Below are 18926 nucleotides of genomic sequence, written 5' to 3'. Positions count from 1 at the left end.
ATATTCTTCTTAGCTTTAATACGTAAATGAAAATTAATAATAAAAATATATTTTAAAAAATAAGAACTACGATAGTTTTGCTGATAAAAAAAAAATATTCTCGCAAAACAGAGATGGGAGTCAAATCACCTCGATTTGATATTTTTTTCATCAAGTTTTAGTAGAAATATTGAAACTGATAACTAACAAAAGCGAAGGTAACTTTGAAACGAATAATGTAAAATATTCAGATATTTTATGAAGTACTGCAACCTGTGAAATGAAATGAATGTTCCAACAACATTGATTTTTCTTTGGTATGTCTAAGGTTAGATAAGATTTCTTTGTAATTTTCTCATGATACCAATCGCTTAGTAGATACTAAGGAATGGCTTCTACCTGATTTTTTTATTCGTTGTAGAGGCTTTTTTTTTTTTTTTTTTTTTGCTGTTTGCTACACTGACATATTTCAAACTATTGCACTTGTAGAACGCCTTCTCAACCAATCAACCTTAATAGTATTGATGGTTGTCTAACGTTGCAGGATATGAAAATTGGAAGTGTGAATGCCCTTTTGCTCGTATACACACATCATCTTTCATTTGTATTAATATTTTGTAAATTTGAATAGAGAAACCAAAAGTTATTTTTTTCTGGTTTAGTAAGTATAGTCATTGAATTTACTTTTAAGAAAAAAATTAATTTAATCTTAGCAAACTTTCGTTTAACGCTTTTGTTCTTCAGCTTATTTAGTACTATTATTTCTTCTTAGGACCAGTCGTATAATTTTGCAAAGAGCTTTCAATTTATTTGGTCTATAGTGATGTCTATACCCTGTTTAGCAACAACTATGAGTTTCGTCAACTTCCCCATTCAAGAAACAATTACAAATATCAAGCGGATTCAATTGATGACAGGGCTTAATGCTTTTATCTACTGGTTCAACTGTTTCTTTTGGGATTTAACAATATATATGGTTTTGGTAGTGGTGCCTTCTGTTGTGATAATTTATATCAGGGACGGGGAAGGTGGTTTATTCTTTAGTGAAGTAGGTGAGTAAATGTAAGTAATAATTGCATACTTATTTAAACCTAATACAAGCAGATTTTACTAAAAGTTAGTGTTGGTATTAAGTTTATTTTATAAGCACAACAGCTGCACTAGCATCACTTAATGTCTTTGGATAATGTTATCTAGCTGAATAATGCATTATCTATGCAAAATGTTTTGTTACGCGTTTTAGAGCAATAAGAAATGTAAATACTCAAGACGATACATCGAAAAATAGATTGCAAAAATAAGCTAGGCTAATAATATGCAGAAAGTATACATTCTTGTGCAATAACTAGACGAAGGTTCAATCCTTACAATCTCCTCATATTTCTATATACACATTGACGTTCCTTTCTTCACATTCTGTACAATGCTTAGGTGTTCATTTGCTTATCTCTTCGCGTATTAGTTTGCACAATATTTTAATCTCTCTCCGTACATCCCATTTCCATATGTCTTCGATACCGAATGCAGGTGAATAACTCAAACACAATTTCATGCTTGGTGCTCAATAGTTTTAGAGGTCTGGTGAAAAGATATATTGCCTTCTCATACATGCAAGTTTGTAAAATGCACTCTAAGATATTACTTAAAATGCAAGAGAACATTAACACAAATGTTCCAAGTCCTAGACCTGCCAGTTTGTTAGATATGACTAGTGGCAAAACGCCTTAGCAATCGTATTTCGCAAAACCCCGTCTTATCTGCAGTCTAGTGTGCAGGGAGAATATTTAAACAAATTTTGAGATTTTCTTAACTTAATGATTTCGGAAATTTCAAGAACATCTCCCCTTAAGATAACATGGCAATGAATGTGTAATAATAGAAACTTGTAATATCATTCGTTTTAATCCCTGTCCTTACCCCTTTTCCACTTCCAATTGGGGATGAAACGGAATTGGAAAACTTATTATTAATCTTTTTGATTTTAATACTATGGATTAGTCAAAGCCTTCACTCGGCATGCTGATGTATGCAGAATTGGGACTTATAATGCACTTGGAGTATCACTGTTTCCCTCAGTTACGCCAAGAACTCTGCATTAGGTACTAATATCGGTAGTTTTCAATTATTTTTTATACGTCATCCTCTTTCTCTCCCTGATATTCTTCTTTTACCAAATGGGGAATAGATTTGGATTTAAGTAGCACCGGAAGTGTCACTGTTCATCTCAGTGACCCTTAAAACCCCAAATAGAACACTATTATCGATTGTTTTGATTATTTTACGTGGCATCACTAAATCTCTACAAATTATTATCTTCATGTCCCCCTTAAAACAGTAATTTTTCAAACATTCTGGCCCGGATCCAATTAATTTTAACTTCATCATAGGTATAATCTATATAATAAAAGCGAATGTTTTTCTGAAACCATCACGCAGTAATCATTGGCTCCAATAACATTACATTTGGAATCATTGTCAACCGACGAGTCACAATGATTATGTGATATTAAATTTATGAACATATATGCCTAAGGGGACTGTAAGGTCATAATTTACAAGACAATTATGATGGAAGACGAAACTCGGTATATAAATTATTCACTAACTGTCATAAATCCTAGAATAATGAAATTTTGCAAACACATTCAGTGCACTCCGTTGTATTTTGTCAGATTTTTTCAGATCTTAGCGCTAACATAGGGAGATAGAGAGGGGCAGAAAATAAAGAAATTTTTAAACAATAACTTCCTTTTTCGCGTTTTACACTGAGAAAAATCCATTATCCGGACAGCGGTATATTGTACAAATACAAGGATTCGTTATGTTTACTAAGGAAATCTGTACGGAGCGTACGTTATCCATATACTACACAGGTACTACCTTTTACCCGCTTAGATGTTACAACATGTGGCTGCAGGATGTCTGACATCTAACAATCTTCTGTATTTTACATACGTATACGTATGTTAAATACTTCAGCTATATGTTATATACGTCCATCTGTGTGAGATCCAGACCGCCTATAGACACTCTTTCTTTCTCCATGGCTGACGTCATTGAACTACCGTCTTTTGCTTGCGAAACGAGGTTGTTTACAAACGGAACAGAAGAGAGGAAGGAAACAAAACCCTGGGTAAGTACAATAGTTAACTATTACTTTAGTTAAATATTCGATTAACTATATATTCTTTTAGTGTAACTTGCTTTAATATAGTACTAAGTAAGTAATGTAGTTTATGCCTACAATTCTTACTATTGTAACTCGTTAATGATTGAGGAGAATGGAATGGGTGTATCTGAATTTTGAGAAATCTTTGAATATTAATGTTTCGAAACATTTTACGTTTCAAGGTAGCAAAAAGAATGTTATGTGTTTATTTATTCCGTTTTATGTATGACGATTTATTACTTGGTGCAGATTTTCTACAGGACTGCTTAACATAATTGCTAAGAAACCGTTTTCAGCGCGAAAATTTCCTTGATTAGAGAAGATTTAGGATTTAGATTTCTGGGCTTTCGGCATCAATGGCCTTGTTAGCCCGTCACATATGAGGGATGACTTCCCTCCGTGAGCACACTATCCGGGGAAAGGAAGGGAAGAAAGGATTGGGGAAGGAAGGAAACGGCCTGGGATCTATATATTAGGTACCGCTCCGGCATTTGCCTGCTGTGAATGAGGAAAACCCAAAGAAACCTTATTCAGGATGGCTGGACTTAAAATCTTTTGATACTTTTTCGACCGAGTTTCCCCACCGGGATCGAACCCGGGACCGTTCGCACCGAAGGCGAGAGCATTAGCGACTACGCTACGCGGGGCCACTTGTGTAGTCTAGAAAACTCATTTTTACTAGGTAGGATAATTGCAAGATTTTTTTTTGTTTTGCTTTTAGTTTAACGCTCCATGATTGTACATCAATGTAAGTGAAAAGGTGACGATGAGATACATGATAATGGTGAAATCAAGAAAATGTAAGGAAACTGGAAAGTCTTAAGAATAATCACACGAACAGTGTTCACCAAAAGCCTATTTGTCGGGAGCAGGAATCGAACCAGGGACCGAACGGGTCAGAGGTAAGCGCTCTACTACAGATCTTTCTTTTGTTTAAAGAACTTGTTTACATTGAAATATATATATTTTACGAAGATATTGACATATTTTACAGCCTCACTGAAATTTAAAAAAAAGAAAGACTCGTCAGGGAGAGCTTACTTGTCAGGTTTTTATTTTTTAAATTTAATTTAATTTAATTTTTACTTATTTATTTATTTTTGCTTGTTATTTTCCCTAGTTAATTAATGTTTGGGTTACTGAGAATTAAAACCTTTTTAGTATTATTGTCATGTCATCACTTTGGAACCAAAAAGTTAGAATTTTTTTTCTTGTGTTTTCAAATAGGAAGTTGGTGAGTTTGTGCCTTAGCATTGGTTTGGTTTCTAGAACGTAATTGAAGGTCATGTTGAGTTGAGTCTTGGCGGGTTTGAATTCGTGAAGTGCCAGGCACTGCTTGTGTCCCTGGCTTCTGTCTGTGATGTTTCCTGGCTTTGGGCTGTGACGTACAGTATTTATGTTGAGGAGTACCAACGCAGGCCGTGTGATATACTGTAGCTACAACACAGCTTCAACAGCTACGAGTGCCAGGTGTTTGAATTTCAGCTTTCGTTACGACGTGACTAATGCAGTATAGTACTAGGTTCCAATTCTATGGCTGGTAAAAACGGTATATTACTTTCGTGGTGTGGTAAGAAATACAACGTAATAGTTATTAGTTTAATTAGTGTTTCTTCATAGTATTGTTTCACTATTTCTAGAAGGAATTAAGTATTAACGAAGTAATGAATAAGCAAAAGCACACTTTGATTGACGTTTACTATTTCTCATACTCCATTGAGAATGTTTTGATCCTCAGTTGCGCAAACATCCAGTGTGTGTTTTTTTTTTCTTACACTGCCTTACAGATGAGCTCCCTCGTGGCTAAGTGGTTAGTGTACACGCCTTTGGCGTGGGACACCCGGGTTCGATTTCCGGCCGGACCGTATGTGGTTCGGATTCCACGTTAATCTGTAGGTCCACGTCTCATACAGCCTTGCTGCTGAAAGGAACGTTAAAATAAACTCAGCACTGCTTTACAGATGCAATTGTTCGATTCCGAGTTCGAATGAAGCTTTTTACGGGCAGGGGGGACTTTTATATATTCAATCCAAGCATTTTAGTTATCAGTTATCAGCATTAGTTATCAGCATTTTAGTTAGTGATGCAATATATATATATATATATATATATATATATATATATATATATATATATATATATATATATATATATATATATTACATAATTGAAAGTGACTATGTTTGTGACTCTTAATCTCTTAGGGCCGCGGTGGCTCAGTGGTAGAGCGTTCACTTTTGGTGCTTGGGGTCCCGGGTTTGATCCTAGCCCCCGCCAAATGAACTTTGTGGTGGACAAACACCGTGTGCATGGGTTTCCTCGGGGTGCTCCCGTTTCCTCCCACTTTCTTCATTCCACCATTTCATTCATTGCTCATCATCACCGTCTCCTTTAGCCTAACCGGCATAACTGTTGGACGTAAAACTCAAAGGTTTCGTTTCATTTCATTTTTTCTTAATCTCTTGAACCATCCGACCGATCTCGATCAAATTTCCAACGTAGATGCGGTTCTGGCCTGGACCGAGTTTTTAGCTATTTACTTTGACAGTAGAACTTAGGGGAGGGGGAGGAGGGGGACAGAAAAAATAAATAAGACTTAATTTACTTTGAAGTGTAAAAGTGCGAGCGTTTTCTTCTCTCTCTCTCTCTCTCTCTCTCTCTCTCTTTCTTTCTTTCCTTCTCTTCACTCCTCCAGTCTCCTCTCACTTTGATTTCACGATTTCGCACTCTGATGAAAAGTATTAAATACCGCCAGGAAAAGTACTAATATATAACCTCTCTTTTAGGCTCCCCTCCAACCACGCGCCCGGGGCACATGCTTTGCTTGCTCGCCCATAGCTGCGGCTCTGTGAGCTACATACAAGACAATGCTTACGTAATACTTTGAGTTATAAATACTATTAAGAAAGGAAGAATTGCATTTTTTTAACTTTCGGAAAGAAGCTACTATGGAATTAAAGATAAGGTAGCAAAGGCAAACAATGTATGCTAATGAAGAGAAACACATTCCAGTCTATGCTTTCACCCAGCAGACATTGTTTGGAACCAAAAAATATTTTAATTTTTGGAATCTTGTACTTAGGTTCACAGCGGAAGCGACAAAATAACTTGACTCATCCATTGTAGCTCTCCCCGCAACCAGTGTTGCCAAAATGTTGACAATAAGTTTGCGAAACGAGAGGTGACGACTTCAATTTTGGGTGAAAAGTAGCTATAAAAAATAATCGAGAAATTCATTGCCTATAAGCATTGTTTTAAAGTTGTAGATGTAAACTAAACAATATGTTCTACTCACTGGCGCAAATCCCGGGGGATGACGGATACATGTCCCCTCCAATCTTGGAACTGAGGGGGATTTCTACCCAATAATCCGATTTGAAATGTGTTTTCTGGGAGAAATTTGATGATTTTTGTCCGATTCCTACAAAGGAACGTGAGATAAAATAGACGTCCCCCAGAATAAGCCTCAAATCTGCAGCCTCCCAACGCTGAAGACAACTCTGATCCTCCACAATATTGTTTTTCAACTTCATAAGTATTTTGGACATCGGAAAAAAAAGTATGGTAATGGTCTAACCCCCCCCCCCAATGTTGAAGACAGATTTGCGCCGCTGGTTCTACTCACATCTTTGTAAACAGGGCGCAACCAATCCTTTAATTCAGGGATCATTTCAGATTGTTTCGGGTACTTTTGTTCATATTGTGGAGTCAAAATAGTTCCGAAATAATTAACACTACAGTACTTAAGTTAAGCAATTTTTTGTAAAAGAAAAAGTGCAGAATAATTAAAAGACCCCAAAGGACAAATATAACAAACACCCACTTCGCCTTTATTCACGCATCTATAGCTAATCTTGTTGATATCGGTAATGATGTATTACGTGTGTCTCTCAACGGAAACTCTGCGAACTAAAGGACATTAAGTTTGTAGTTGTTCTTCGTTAGAGGGCAAGGGTAACATAACAATGCAGGATTGTGGGGCAGTTGGTATGCTATATTTCCAACGTCCCAGCCGTCCCGTCAGTAGATGGAAAAAAGTAGTATTCGTCCCGTTTTATGTAAATGAAAGAAGTAAAAACAAACCCAGTACCTTTACTCCTTTTAAAAGTATTTATAATTAATAATAACAAAGAGGCAAAAATTGAACTGAAATTCCCTATATTAAACATACTCTATAGTTTGCAGTACTGCTCGAAAGGCAGCAGAGGTTGTGTGTTGGTTGTGTGTTGAACAAACTTCAACGTGTCTTTCCTTTTTCATAAGTATCCGCTCTGTAACAAAGAGAGAGAGAGGGGGGAACTCTGATATCAAGGCACTGATAAGAACAAAGATAGATCTAAAAGTCTAGGGTTGCCAGAACCTGTCCCGTTTTTAACTGAAAATTTTATGGTCACCCTACGCTATCGTTGAGGTCGAATTCCCCTGATTTAGCGACTTTTCCCAAAATTGGCAACATTGACCCCCACCGAACAACATCCCGTCATCTTTACCCTAGCCAGCATAATAGTGGGACGTAAAACTTAAAGATTTCATTTCATTTGGAACAACACCCCCAGAAACCTACTGTTATGCCATTCCCAAAACACCCTTTTGTACAGTTCTCCCTAATCGAAAAAAAAATGTAAATAGCAGGGTTCATACATAAATATGGAACTCAATTTCCCTGAATTTTCCAGGTTTACCAGGTATTAATTTGCAATTTCCATGTCTAGTGAAAGGAACTAATAATACGAGAACACACAAATTTTAAGAATACTATATTTATATATTTGAGAATGGCCACCCTTCTCCCTAATGAACGATTGCAATTAAATATTGAGTCACAAGAAAATAAATAATTAAAATAAATAAAATTTAAGTTCAAAAATATTAAGTTGAGAAGCCTACTAAGGGAATTAAATACTTTTGTTTCATACTTGAATACATTCAAAATATACAAAAATGTTGGGTTGGGGAAAAAAAAGGGCCCGCGAGATTTTAACTGATTTTTGTAGTACCTGAAGACAGAAATCGATTACTGAAAGAATTTTCAAAATCGGCGCAGGGAAACATGAAGAAAATCACTATTTCATGTACCGGTTGAAAATGGGGAAGAAAAAAGGTCCCTTGATATTTTAACTGATTCTTGTAGTACTCGTCAAGAGAAGTCGATTAGTGAAGGAATTTTCAAAATCGGCGCAGGCAAGCTTGAAGAAAATCATATTTTCATGTACCGATTCAAAATGGGGAAGAAAAAAGGGTCCGCGAGTTTTTAACTGATTCTTATAGTACTCGTCGAGAGAAATCGACTAGTGAAGGAATTTTCAAAATCGGCGCAGGCAAGCATGAAAAAATCGCATTTTCATGTACCGGTTAAAAATGGGGAAGAAAAAGGGCCCGCGAGATTTTAACTGGTTCTTGTAGTACTCGTCGAGAGAAATCGACTAGTGAAGGAATTTTCAAAATCGGCGCAGGCAAGCATGAAAAAATCGCATTTTCATGTACCGGTTCAAAAAAGGGAAGAAAAAGGGCCCGCGAGATTTTAACTGGTTCTTGTAGTACTCGTCGTGAGACATCGACTAGTGAAGGAATTTTCAAAATCGGCGCAGGCAAGCATGAAAAAATCGCATTTTCATGTACCGGTTAAAAATGGGGAAGAGAAAAGGGCCCGCGAGATTTTAACTGGTTCTTGTAGTATTCGTCGAGAGAAATCGACTAGTGAAGGAATTTTCAAAATCGGCGTAGGCAAGCATGAACAAATCGCATTTTCATGTACCGGTTAAAAATGGGGAAGAAAAAAGGGCCTTCGAGATTTTAACTGGTTCTTGTAGTACTCGTCGAGAGAAATCGACTAGTGAAGGAATTTTCAAAATCGGCGCAGGCAAGCATGAAAAAATCGCATTTTCATGTACCGGTTCAAAATGGGGAAGAAAAAAGGACCCGCGAGATTTTAACTGGTTCTTGTAGTACTCGTCGAGAGAAATCGACTAGTGAAGGAATTTTCAAAATCGACGCAGGCAAACATGAAGAAATTCACTATTTCATGTACCGGTTCAAAATGGGGAAGAAAAAGGGCCCGCGAGATTTTAACTGGTTCTTGTAGTACTCGTCGAGAGAAATCCACTAGTGAAGGAATTTTCAAAATTGGCGCAGGCAAACATATAGAAAATCACATTTTCATGTACCGGTTCAAAATGGGGAAGAAAAAATGGCCCGCGAGATTTTAACTTATTCTTGTAGTACTCATCAAGAAAAGTCGATTAGTGAAGGAATTTTCAAAATCGGCGCAGGCAAGCATAAAGAAAATCCCATTTTCATGTACCGATTCAAAATGGGGAAGGAAAAAGGGCCCGCGAGTTTGAACCGCTAAGAAAATTCTAGCCCGTGGCCATATGTATCACATATCTCACCAGTTCATAATAAAAATTTTGAACACAAAATTACGGTCGTCCGTGTGACGTACTCCCAAAAGGCCTAATGTGTATCACCCAACTCACATTCAATGAAACCACATCCGTGTAGAATTTAGAAAGGAACTTCTTATGATGTATACAGGATGTCTCAAAAGTTCCCTGACATAGGGTAACTCTGTTATTATCAGAGTTACAACAAAATGTAAGAGGTAAAAACATCTCGAAATATGACGTTTTCAATCTAAAGTGAACACTTTTTAAAAAATCGGACGAGATGTTTGTGCTGTATACTCTTTATGCACCCAATTTTAAATGAAAATGCAACGTTGTCATTTACCTGGCCTGAATGAAGTTACTGCTTGAAACGGGAGCTGGCCATCGACATGTTAGCGTAAAAGACAGTAACTTCACTCACTTATGTTTTGGGTCCAGGTAAATGGCAACGTTGCATTTTCATTTCACATTGGGCGCATAAAGAGTGTACAGCGCAAACGAGTCATCCGATTTTAAAAATTCCTTCACTTTAGATTGAAAACATCATATTTGGGGATGCTTTCCCCTCCTACATTTTGTTGTAACTCTGATAATAACAGAGTTACCCTATGTCAGGGGACTTTTGAGACACCCTGTATATCTTATTTAATGTATGTTTGATGTCACTATAACTGTAGTATAATTTAGTTTGTTTAAATTTACAATTTAATACAAGTAGATTCGGATTTACATGCGTAGGATTTTGTATGCATCTAACTAATGAATCCTTTTATTTTCATGCTTAACTTAGTGACTTGGTTTTGGACTGCAACTGATTATTGTAACCCATTATTGTTTGAGAAGAAACAAGATATCCGAATCTTCATTTGGAGAAATCAAAGGTCTATTGGAAAGCTGGGGATTACAATCATTACTTTCTACATTTCAAGGTGCGTAAATTATATATTCTGTGTTTATTGTTAAATTACTATTACTAATATTGGGTTTAGAATCAATTAAGCACTTCATGATATTTTATGGGGATTAAGATGGGTGCCGGATAGATAAGTATTTGAGCGTCAGGCTCTTATTTCTTTTCAATTTAATATTTAATCAATGATTATTTTTCTCCCTCATTATTCCACCAAATCGTATTCCAAGATCATCAATTTTCATTACTCATTTGTGACCGTCAGCCTACATAGCATATTCGTAGAACGTAAAACAAAGATTTCCTGTTATTTTTTGTTTCTCTTTTCTCCATAGCTGTGAAAAATAACGCCTTCAGCATCATAAATTTGTATGCTACTTGCCTGCTTTCGCCTTCAGTCGTCTACTCTTCGGACATCACGAAGCAAAGCAGGTCTACTTTGCAGTTCCTAGTTTTGAAAGGATGTGACATAACATAATGATATTGGTGTTGCGATGTTCAGTACCATAGATAATTAAACAATGCTAGTAAACAAATCGAGTAGCAATTGTATTTTTTTTAGCTTAAATGCCTTTCAGACCGGCCATTTTTTTACAACATATTGTTATTTCTACTCTATATAAAATATATTCTGAGGTTGTGTTTTGGGGAGCGTTCACCTCTCCTGCGTGAAGTTCCTGGATCGATCCCAGCACGTGCTAAATGGGCTTTGTGTTGGAGAAACACTGTGTGTTGTTTTCTCGAGGTTTTCCCGTTTTCTCCCACATTTTTCATTCTACTATTCCATTCATTCTCACCATCGTCTCCTTTAGCATACCCGGCATAATCGTGGGACGTAAAACTCAAAGATTTCATTTCATATAAACTTTGTTGCAAAGTAACCTGATAGCTGAAGATACTTTGCAACACATACAAAAAAAAAGTATTTTCAACATATGAACATAATGTTTCTGTGCAATGTTTTCTCACCTCTATTTATACATTTCACTTCCTACACAATACTGCATGCAGTCTACAAGTATTGAGGTTGGACTTACGGTACCGGTGTCAGTACTTAGTACGAATTATCGATATTTGTAAAGAAAATTATGTATTTTCTGGTACGGACATAGGAACCACATTCTGATAGTTTAGTATGTCCCACAAAAATGGCAACTCAAGAACAGCAAAATTCTCCGACATCTGATTTGCCTTGGTTGCTCTTTATATCGAAGAATATCATTCCAACCGTAATCAGTGGAAGATTTACGGGATTTGGGGCTTTCAGGCTGAAGCCCACCCAAATTGCAGAATTTCTTTTAAAAAAAAATCTAATGTTAGTCATTCCTATGCGTCTACGCTTCAAGCCCTTCAAAAAGTCTAGTCATTTCTAAATAAAGGAAATCTTTCTGTGTGAAGTCCCTCTCAAGCTATTTTTCTGAATCCGCCGCTGTTCGTAATTTATTTCCCAACAAGAAATCCATTCCGACATCTACCTGAATAGGAAATTTTTCTAAAGTTAGACGGCAGGAGGTACCAGTAGTAATAATTTCCTATCTGAGGGGTTACGTTTGATCAGTGCAAAGTAGCCCCGATTAGAGGTTGAAACAGCCTTCTCCCAGTTTTATTTTTGTATGACTTTCAAACGTTTCACACTTCAATTTCAACTATTGTCTCTAAGTCCCATTATACACAGAGTATTCTACGAAACTGACTTGACTTTGACAAAAATTCTTGTAGGTGATATCTTTCAAATTTTGTCGGCCTTTACAGTTACTGCTTTCCATACCTCTATAACAACAAACCCTTCACTTAATTAGAACTGATGTTAACCGCCAACATTATAGTCAAAATCCAGTTAGATGTTCTATCTTACGGTGGCAGTTAAAACTTTCTCTTTAGTCCATAATTTTACCGACAGAGGACCGTGAAACTTATGCCGTATTTTGTGCAAAGTTAATCCTGAAGTGCACAATAATCCCGTCTTACGGTACTTACAGATTAGTCAGCAATTTTCACATTAATTTTAAAGGTGACAACAGTTGGAACCTAGGGCTGTGTGATATTTAAATCGAACGATTGATATTTTCAAATATCAAAACATCGATATCGAAATTTTTGATCGATATATCCATATTATTGATCTCTTTCATATTTCTATATTTTCGATTTTTGATATTGTTTATATTTCGATATTGCTGTATTTTTCGATAATTCGAACAAGTTTCGATAGTTTGTCGATATCGATTATCTATCTAAATTCAGATATCGGAAAGCCCTCCCTCCGAAATGAAGTTTTTGGCTATGGATCTGATTACGGATGAGCACGAGACGAGACATAATTTTTGTCACGAAATTCGAGATCTCTTCCAATAGAAACGGGTCCAGTTTTCGAGACGAGACATAACTTTCGCGGCACCTTTTCGAAAGGAGACAATTTCAAATCTTTTCTCTTGTGCATCCCTAGACTTGATCATGAGTTATCAAAAAAAAGTGTTAATGAGAAATAACATGTAAATACAATATAGGTAGCTAAAACATTTTTGTTTTTATTCTTCAGTAATGCATTGTTATTAATCTCAGTATTTTATAGTATATTCTTAAGCTTTAGGTGATGCATAATTAAATTTTGAATTCAGTTAACTTATTTTGTTTCTCAGATTATTTTTCAAGTGTATGTACAAACGCTTATTTTCATTCTTGAGTGTTTAAAGGACGTATAGTTATTAAACATAGTATTTAATATTGTACTCTTAACGTGAAAGTGATATACAGTTAACTTTTGAATTCAGTTAACATTTTTCTTTCTGAATTGCTTTAAAAAGTATGTAAAAACGTTTTTATTTTCTTTCTTGAGTGCTAAAAGTGATGCAAAGTTATTAAGCTTACTACTATGTATTGTATTCTTAACCCTAAACTGATACACAGTGCGTTTTTGAATAAATTATGTCAAGTTATTTGAGTGACGAACACTGGTAGAAAATCCTGACTATTACTGGAACATTTTGATTTTAAGGTGAGGACTACTGGTGCAAGGATTTTAAAATATTGTTTTTCCTTCTACTCCTTTTTGAATTCTGACTACATGGTCATTATAGGAAGGATCAGTGAGTCTTTCCAACTACGGTATAGCTCCGACAGATTCACAATGCTCAGAGAAAAGACAAAATAGTATGTTTTCAACCTTAAAGTGAGAACCACTGGCATTTTTACCCTGCTATGCAAAAGTAAGTGAATACTCCAATGGGGTTCCAATGGGGTACCTAATTCCTGCATTTTAGATTAATGGAAATACATGTCTCTAAAATGTAAAGAACTGATTTTTTTTATTGAAAACTGCAACTCGGTAAGCCTTATGGATACCGAGATATGGGAAAATAAAGAGCGATACTATAAATATGTGGGGCTTGCATACTTGACGCTACAATCCGGAAAATGAATTAAAATATGACTTACGGCTATCAAGATGTTGTCAAATAAAGGGAGGACCAACACAGTTAAGGGGTTTTCGTGTTAGATGCTAAAATTTCCGAAATCAGTCATGGAAAGTTAATAAATACCAGTAGCAATTTCATCTTAAAGTAATTAGGTATCTTCATGGGGTGTTAGAACATCATGGAGTCTACCAAAATTCAATTTTAAAAGCTATTGAAAATATAATCTGACATTTGTAAACAGTATTTGAAATGTGTTTACCCAAAACTTCCAGCTAGTACATCTAATATCTGGAGAAACAATGTGAAATAAAAGCGTATGAGATCTTGAAATTTCGGAAAATATTATTGGTCGCAACAAAATTAAATAAGATGGTACTTCTATGGGTTAAATGAGTACCTCAGTACAATTTGATCGAAAGATTAGTTCAGCCCTAGGTTTTCTTCAGGCGATTCCAAGGGTTCATCGAGCTGAGCAAAAGAATGAAAATTCGCTGTCAATATCTAAGATAGTAACCAAGATATAAGGAATTATATATTTTATGACGTAAAAATAGAGATCTTTATATATTTGTACTTTTGGATCTTTCCTATAAGAAGAAATTCAGAAAACTACTGTATATGTCTTAATAGACAATTCAATGGGCGGGGATACAGTAGCTTAGTGGTAGGGTGTTTAACTAATCTTTTTTTGCAGAAACTGTTGGAGTATTCACTTAACCAATAGAGATACGATCATACTTAACTCCCCATTTAATTATAAATTAAATAAAATGAAATATTTCAGTGTAGCGACACACGATTATTCATTTTAGTCTCAGGGAGATTTTGATTAAAGCAAGTGAATGTTGTTGACAGAATTGATGGAGTGCAAAGGTGGGAGGAAAGAGAGTACCCCGAGAAAACCCAGGAATACGATGTCCACTACAAACTGACTTGGCTGCGGATCGAACCAAAAACCCAATACACCAGAGGTAAGCACTCTACCACTAAGCCACCGTGCCCCCGCCCATTTAATTGCCTATTAAGGAATATACGGTTGTTTTCTGAAATTTCTTCTTCTTACAGCAAACACTCAAAAGTACAAATCCATGTGGGTCTCTATTTTTACGACGTCATAAAATACACAATTCCTTATTTCTCGCTTGCTATATTAGATATTGACAAAAAATGTTCACTTTATTTCAGAGCCGCTTCATGATAAACGCTTGGAATTGTCCAAAGAAAATTTAGAGCTGAATTAACCTTTCGATCGAAATTGTACTGACGAGTCTGAGGTACTCACTTAACCCATAGAAGTACCATCTTATTTAACTTTTGTTAGGATCAATAATTGTTTTCTGCAATTTCAAGATCTAATACGCTTTTATTGTATGGTGTGGTGTATCTCTAGCTGCTAAATGTACTAGCTGGAACTTTTAGGTAAATACATATTTCTAATACTTTTTACAAATGTCAAAATATATTTTCCAAAGCTTTTAAAATTTAATCTTGGCAGACCCCATGATGTTCTTAAACTCCATGGAAATACCTAATTACTTTAAGATGAAATTGCTACTGATGCTTATTAACTTTCCATAACCGGTTTCGGAAATTTTACCACCTAACACGAAAACCTCATAACTGTATGGATCCTCCCTTTATTTGACAATATCTTGATAGTTATATTTTAATTAATTTTCTAAATTGTACTGTCTTTTATGCAAGCTCCACGTACCTACGGTGTCGCTTTTTATTTCACCATATTTCGGTAACTGTTAGGCGTACCGACTTGCGGTTTCAGTAAACACACACCTCTAACGTTCTTTAAAACGTTATTAAGACATATTTTAGAATGTTTAGAAATGAGAGTTCTTCGAATATCATGGTACCCGAAAACCCCCATCAGGGCGTGTGTGTAGTGTATTTAATTGAAAATACTTTTGAGGTTGTTGTAAGCCCTCGTAATTTCGTTTCCGAAACTGCACCATCTAGTACGAAAACCCCACACTTCTATGGTGTCGTTCTTTATTTTCCCATATCTCGATATCCATAAGGCTTACCGAGTTGAGGTTTTCGGTAAACAGATGTCAGTTCTTTACATTTTAGAGACATACATTTCCATATATCTAAAAAAATACAGACATTAGGTGCCCCATGGTATCCCGAACACCATTCGGGTACCCACTTACTTTTGAATGGTAATACATTTTGAGTTGTTGTTCAGCATCAATAAACACTTCATAGTTTTTCTACGTGCAACCCAAAAGTCCATACCTGACCGAACAGATTTTGTCCATTTAATCTCAAAAATGTTAAGATACTTTGTATTGTTAAGTACAACCAAATTAAGCACACTGAATGTAACATTTTAAATATTTTGTGATTTTTGTTGCAGGTATTTCGTGCATCAAACCAGGATTCTGCTTGAAAGACAGTCAAAAGAAGCAGTGTAGGTTGTGGCTAAAAAACGTCCTTTCTGAAGACAGACCTAATTGTACTTACATTCTTTTGTACGAATATACTGTATAACCCTAATAAAGATACTGTACTACAAATTATTTCTTTCTTCCATAAATTAGAATAAAATATTAACTCTGTTTAAAGAAAATGTTTGTTAATGTTAAGTCATTTCAACCCTTTTTCTCTGTAATAAGAACATTATCTCTCGCAATATTTATCTTTGTGCTATTACGATTGGATGAAGTAAAATTCTATATGAAGTACTATTATTTCAGACATGCATTAACAACTAATGTATTGTTCTATATGTAAGACAATGTGTATACTGAACATGTCTAGCGAAGGTGTTGTTTTAATACAGAATCTATAACTCAGCTTTTCAGTAGTCAACTTTATTGGGAATCCAAAGAAAAAAGTAAAAAAAAATGTTGGACTTACCAACGTATATGTGTTCGAATTCTGGACTAATCCAAATTATCCAGAGAAATCATTATATATTTCTTTGTTGTTATTTCAGATGTATCCTTTATCCAAGTCGTATGAAACGGAGACTTCATACATCGCTATACTTTGTATAAACTATGTTCCGTATTTACTTAATCACTTTGTAACTTTCTCTAGTGTTGACAAGGTCGCAGGTGTGAATCGAGTAGTTTAGTGTTTCACTCATGTCACCTTGTGACTAAGGTACGTCCTGTCGGTATATATATGATACTGGGTTCAATCAGCGATAAAATACATTTTTAGCATTAAACAAATGCAAAAATCTACACGAAATGAGATACCATGATCTCTGACTTACGGATAACACCAAGCAACTAATGGTACTCAGTGTGATTGAGTTTACTAGTTACTATCTGGCTAAAATCAGTGTTCCTTTAGCTATAGTTGTTTTCGTGCTCTGAATTGCAAAGTTTGAGATAACAGTTTTAAATTATTGTATATATATATCTTCCGAGTAATTCTGAGAATCATTGCTCTTTCTTTAAGCAATGTATGAGACTGTTAGACTGCTCGTTGCTTAAAACTAAGAACGATGCATCCAGGAAAGTCCAAATTTGCAGAATATCTAGAGCAGGGAAGGATAAATATGTTTAGTCGATGGCTGCACAACGCCTCCGCTGTCACCAAGTTGTCACACAGCGAATACAGCGGACGTTTAAGAGTATTCTGCACTTACTATTAGGTATCGGCCTGGGAACTTTGGCGCAGCTACCATGTCTCCTTCTTGGTGTTGCATTTTTAATGGCGAGTACTGAGTAGGAATCATCTTGTGAGCGAATACGTCTTCGGCTGACACCATACTTTTAATTATTGCGACATAAAAAAAACATACCTGTTAATTAAAATGTACAGAGAAGTTATTTCTGGAATATTCTATTCGGGCCTCTTGTGGTAACAACTGCACTTTAGAAGAAGATACTATTAAGGAAAAGAATGAGGTAAAATAATCTTTATATCGTACAAGCAATGGATGATAACAGCTTAATAAATGATTGTACGTAAATCTTGTTTGAGTTTGAATATAGGATTGTATACGGCTGTGCATTTTGCATTATTATTGAAGTGCTGCAACTAACTAACTGCAAACCATATGATAAATTCTTACAGTAATATATCACATATTGATTTACTCTGTATGAAAACGAAAATAGATTAACATATGGTTAACCTCCTTTGTGCCCATAATTTTAAAATTAAAGCTTGTGTCACTTTTCAACACTTGGTTTTGCAGTAGCTTTCCAACGAATTAGCAGGAAGCCCAAACTTATAGGACACCCTGTAGGTAAATACATTTCTTTGGACAGTTTCACTGCTCCAAACTAAGATTTGAAAAGTGTAGTATTGTTAATTTTATTATTATTGGCACAAAGGAGATCAACCATATTTTAAGCTATTTTTGTTTTCATACAGAGTAAAACAATATTTGACAACATTACAGTAAGAATGTATCATGCACTTTGCAGTATGTTGCAGCACTTTAATAATGGTGCACTATACGTATAATCTAGATCCTGCATATGTCCAATCCATATTTAACAGGAAGGCAATACATATGCGATACAGGTAAAATCCGTATATTTCATATGGACAACCTATTAGCTATATACATCCAATCCATACATTACATATGGCCAACCTGTACGCGACATACGTATAATCTATATGCTGCATGCAGACAATCTATAAGCTACATATGTGCACTCTGTATGGTGCATACGGATATTCTGTATGCTGTATCTGGACAAGCTGTGTGCGACATAAGGAAAATCTGTGTAATATATACGTACAATACGTATATTGTATCTAGTCGTACGTACGGGGCACAAGTATGATATAGATGCTGTCTCGGGGTTGAACGCAAGAAACATACGTACAGAACGTATATTGCATACTTCTTGAAATTATGCTCCGTCCTGATAGTCAGTGTGTGTCGTCATTATTAACCCACATGCTACATACGATCCTGACGTCACAAAGCTAGATATTATCTCCGTATATACTTGTTACTGCAGATGACGTCACACGAATGACGTCATTGCACTTATGCAGACAGTACGTATAATACATACTTTTTCAGCTATACGTTTGCTGAAGGATGTTATATACGGTTGTCCAGAAACTAC

The 18926-nt window shown here is 35.6% G+C and overlaps 1 protein-coding gene across 2 annotated transcripts in view; it reads left to right on the top strand.

Annotated features, from left to right (window-relative positions):
* Positions 1-18926, top strand: part of LOC145663017 (phospholipid-transporting ATPase ABCA3-like) — a 373059-nt gene that overhangs the window by 255259 nt on the left and 98874 nt on the right. For both annotated transcript variants that reach the window (XM_081729148.1, XM_081729149.1), the window contains one exon: positions 752-1031. In XM_081729148.1, coding sequence (XP_081585274.1) covers positions 752-1031 — 280 coding nt within the window. The remainder of the gene's footprint in view (positions 1-751; positions 1032-18926) is intronic.

The sequence above is a fragment of the Thermobia domestica genome, chromosome 10 (assembly GCF_964235325.1).
Source record: "Thermobia domestica chromosome 10, izTheDome1.hap1.1, whole genome shotgun sequence".
Classification (NCBI taxonomy): domain Eukaryota; kingdom Metazoa; phylum Arthropoda; class Insecta; order Zygentoma; family Lepismatidae; genus Thermobia; species Thermobia domestica.
This window is presented reverse-complemented; position numbering and strand designations above follow the sequence as displayed.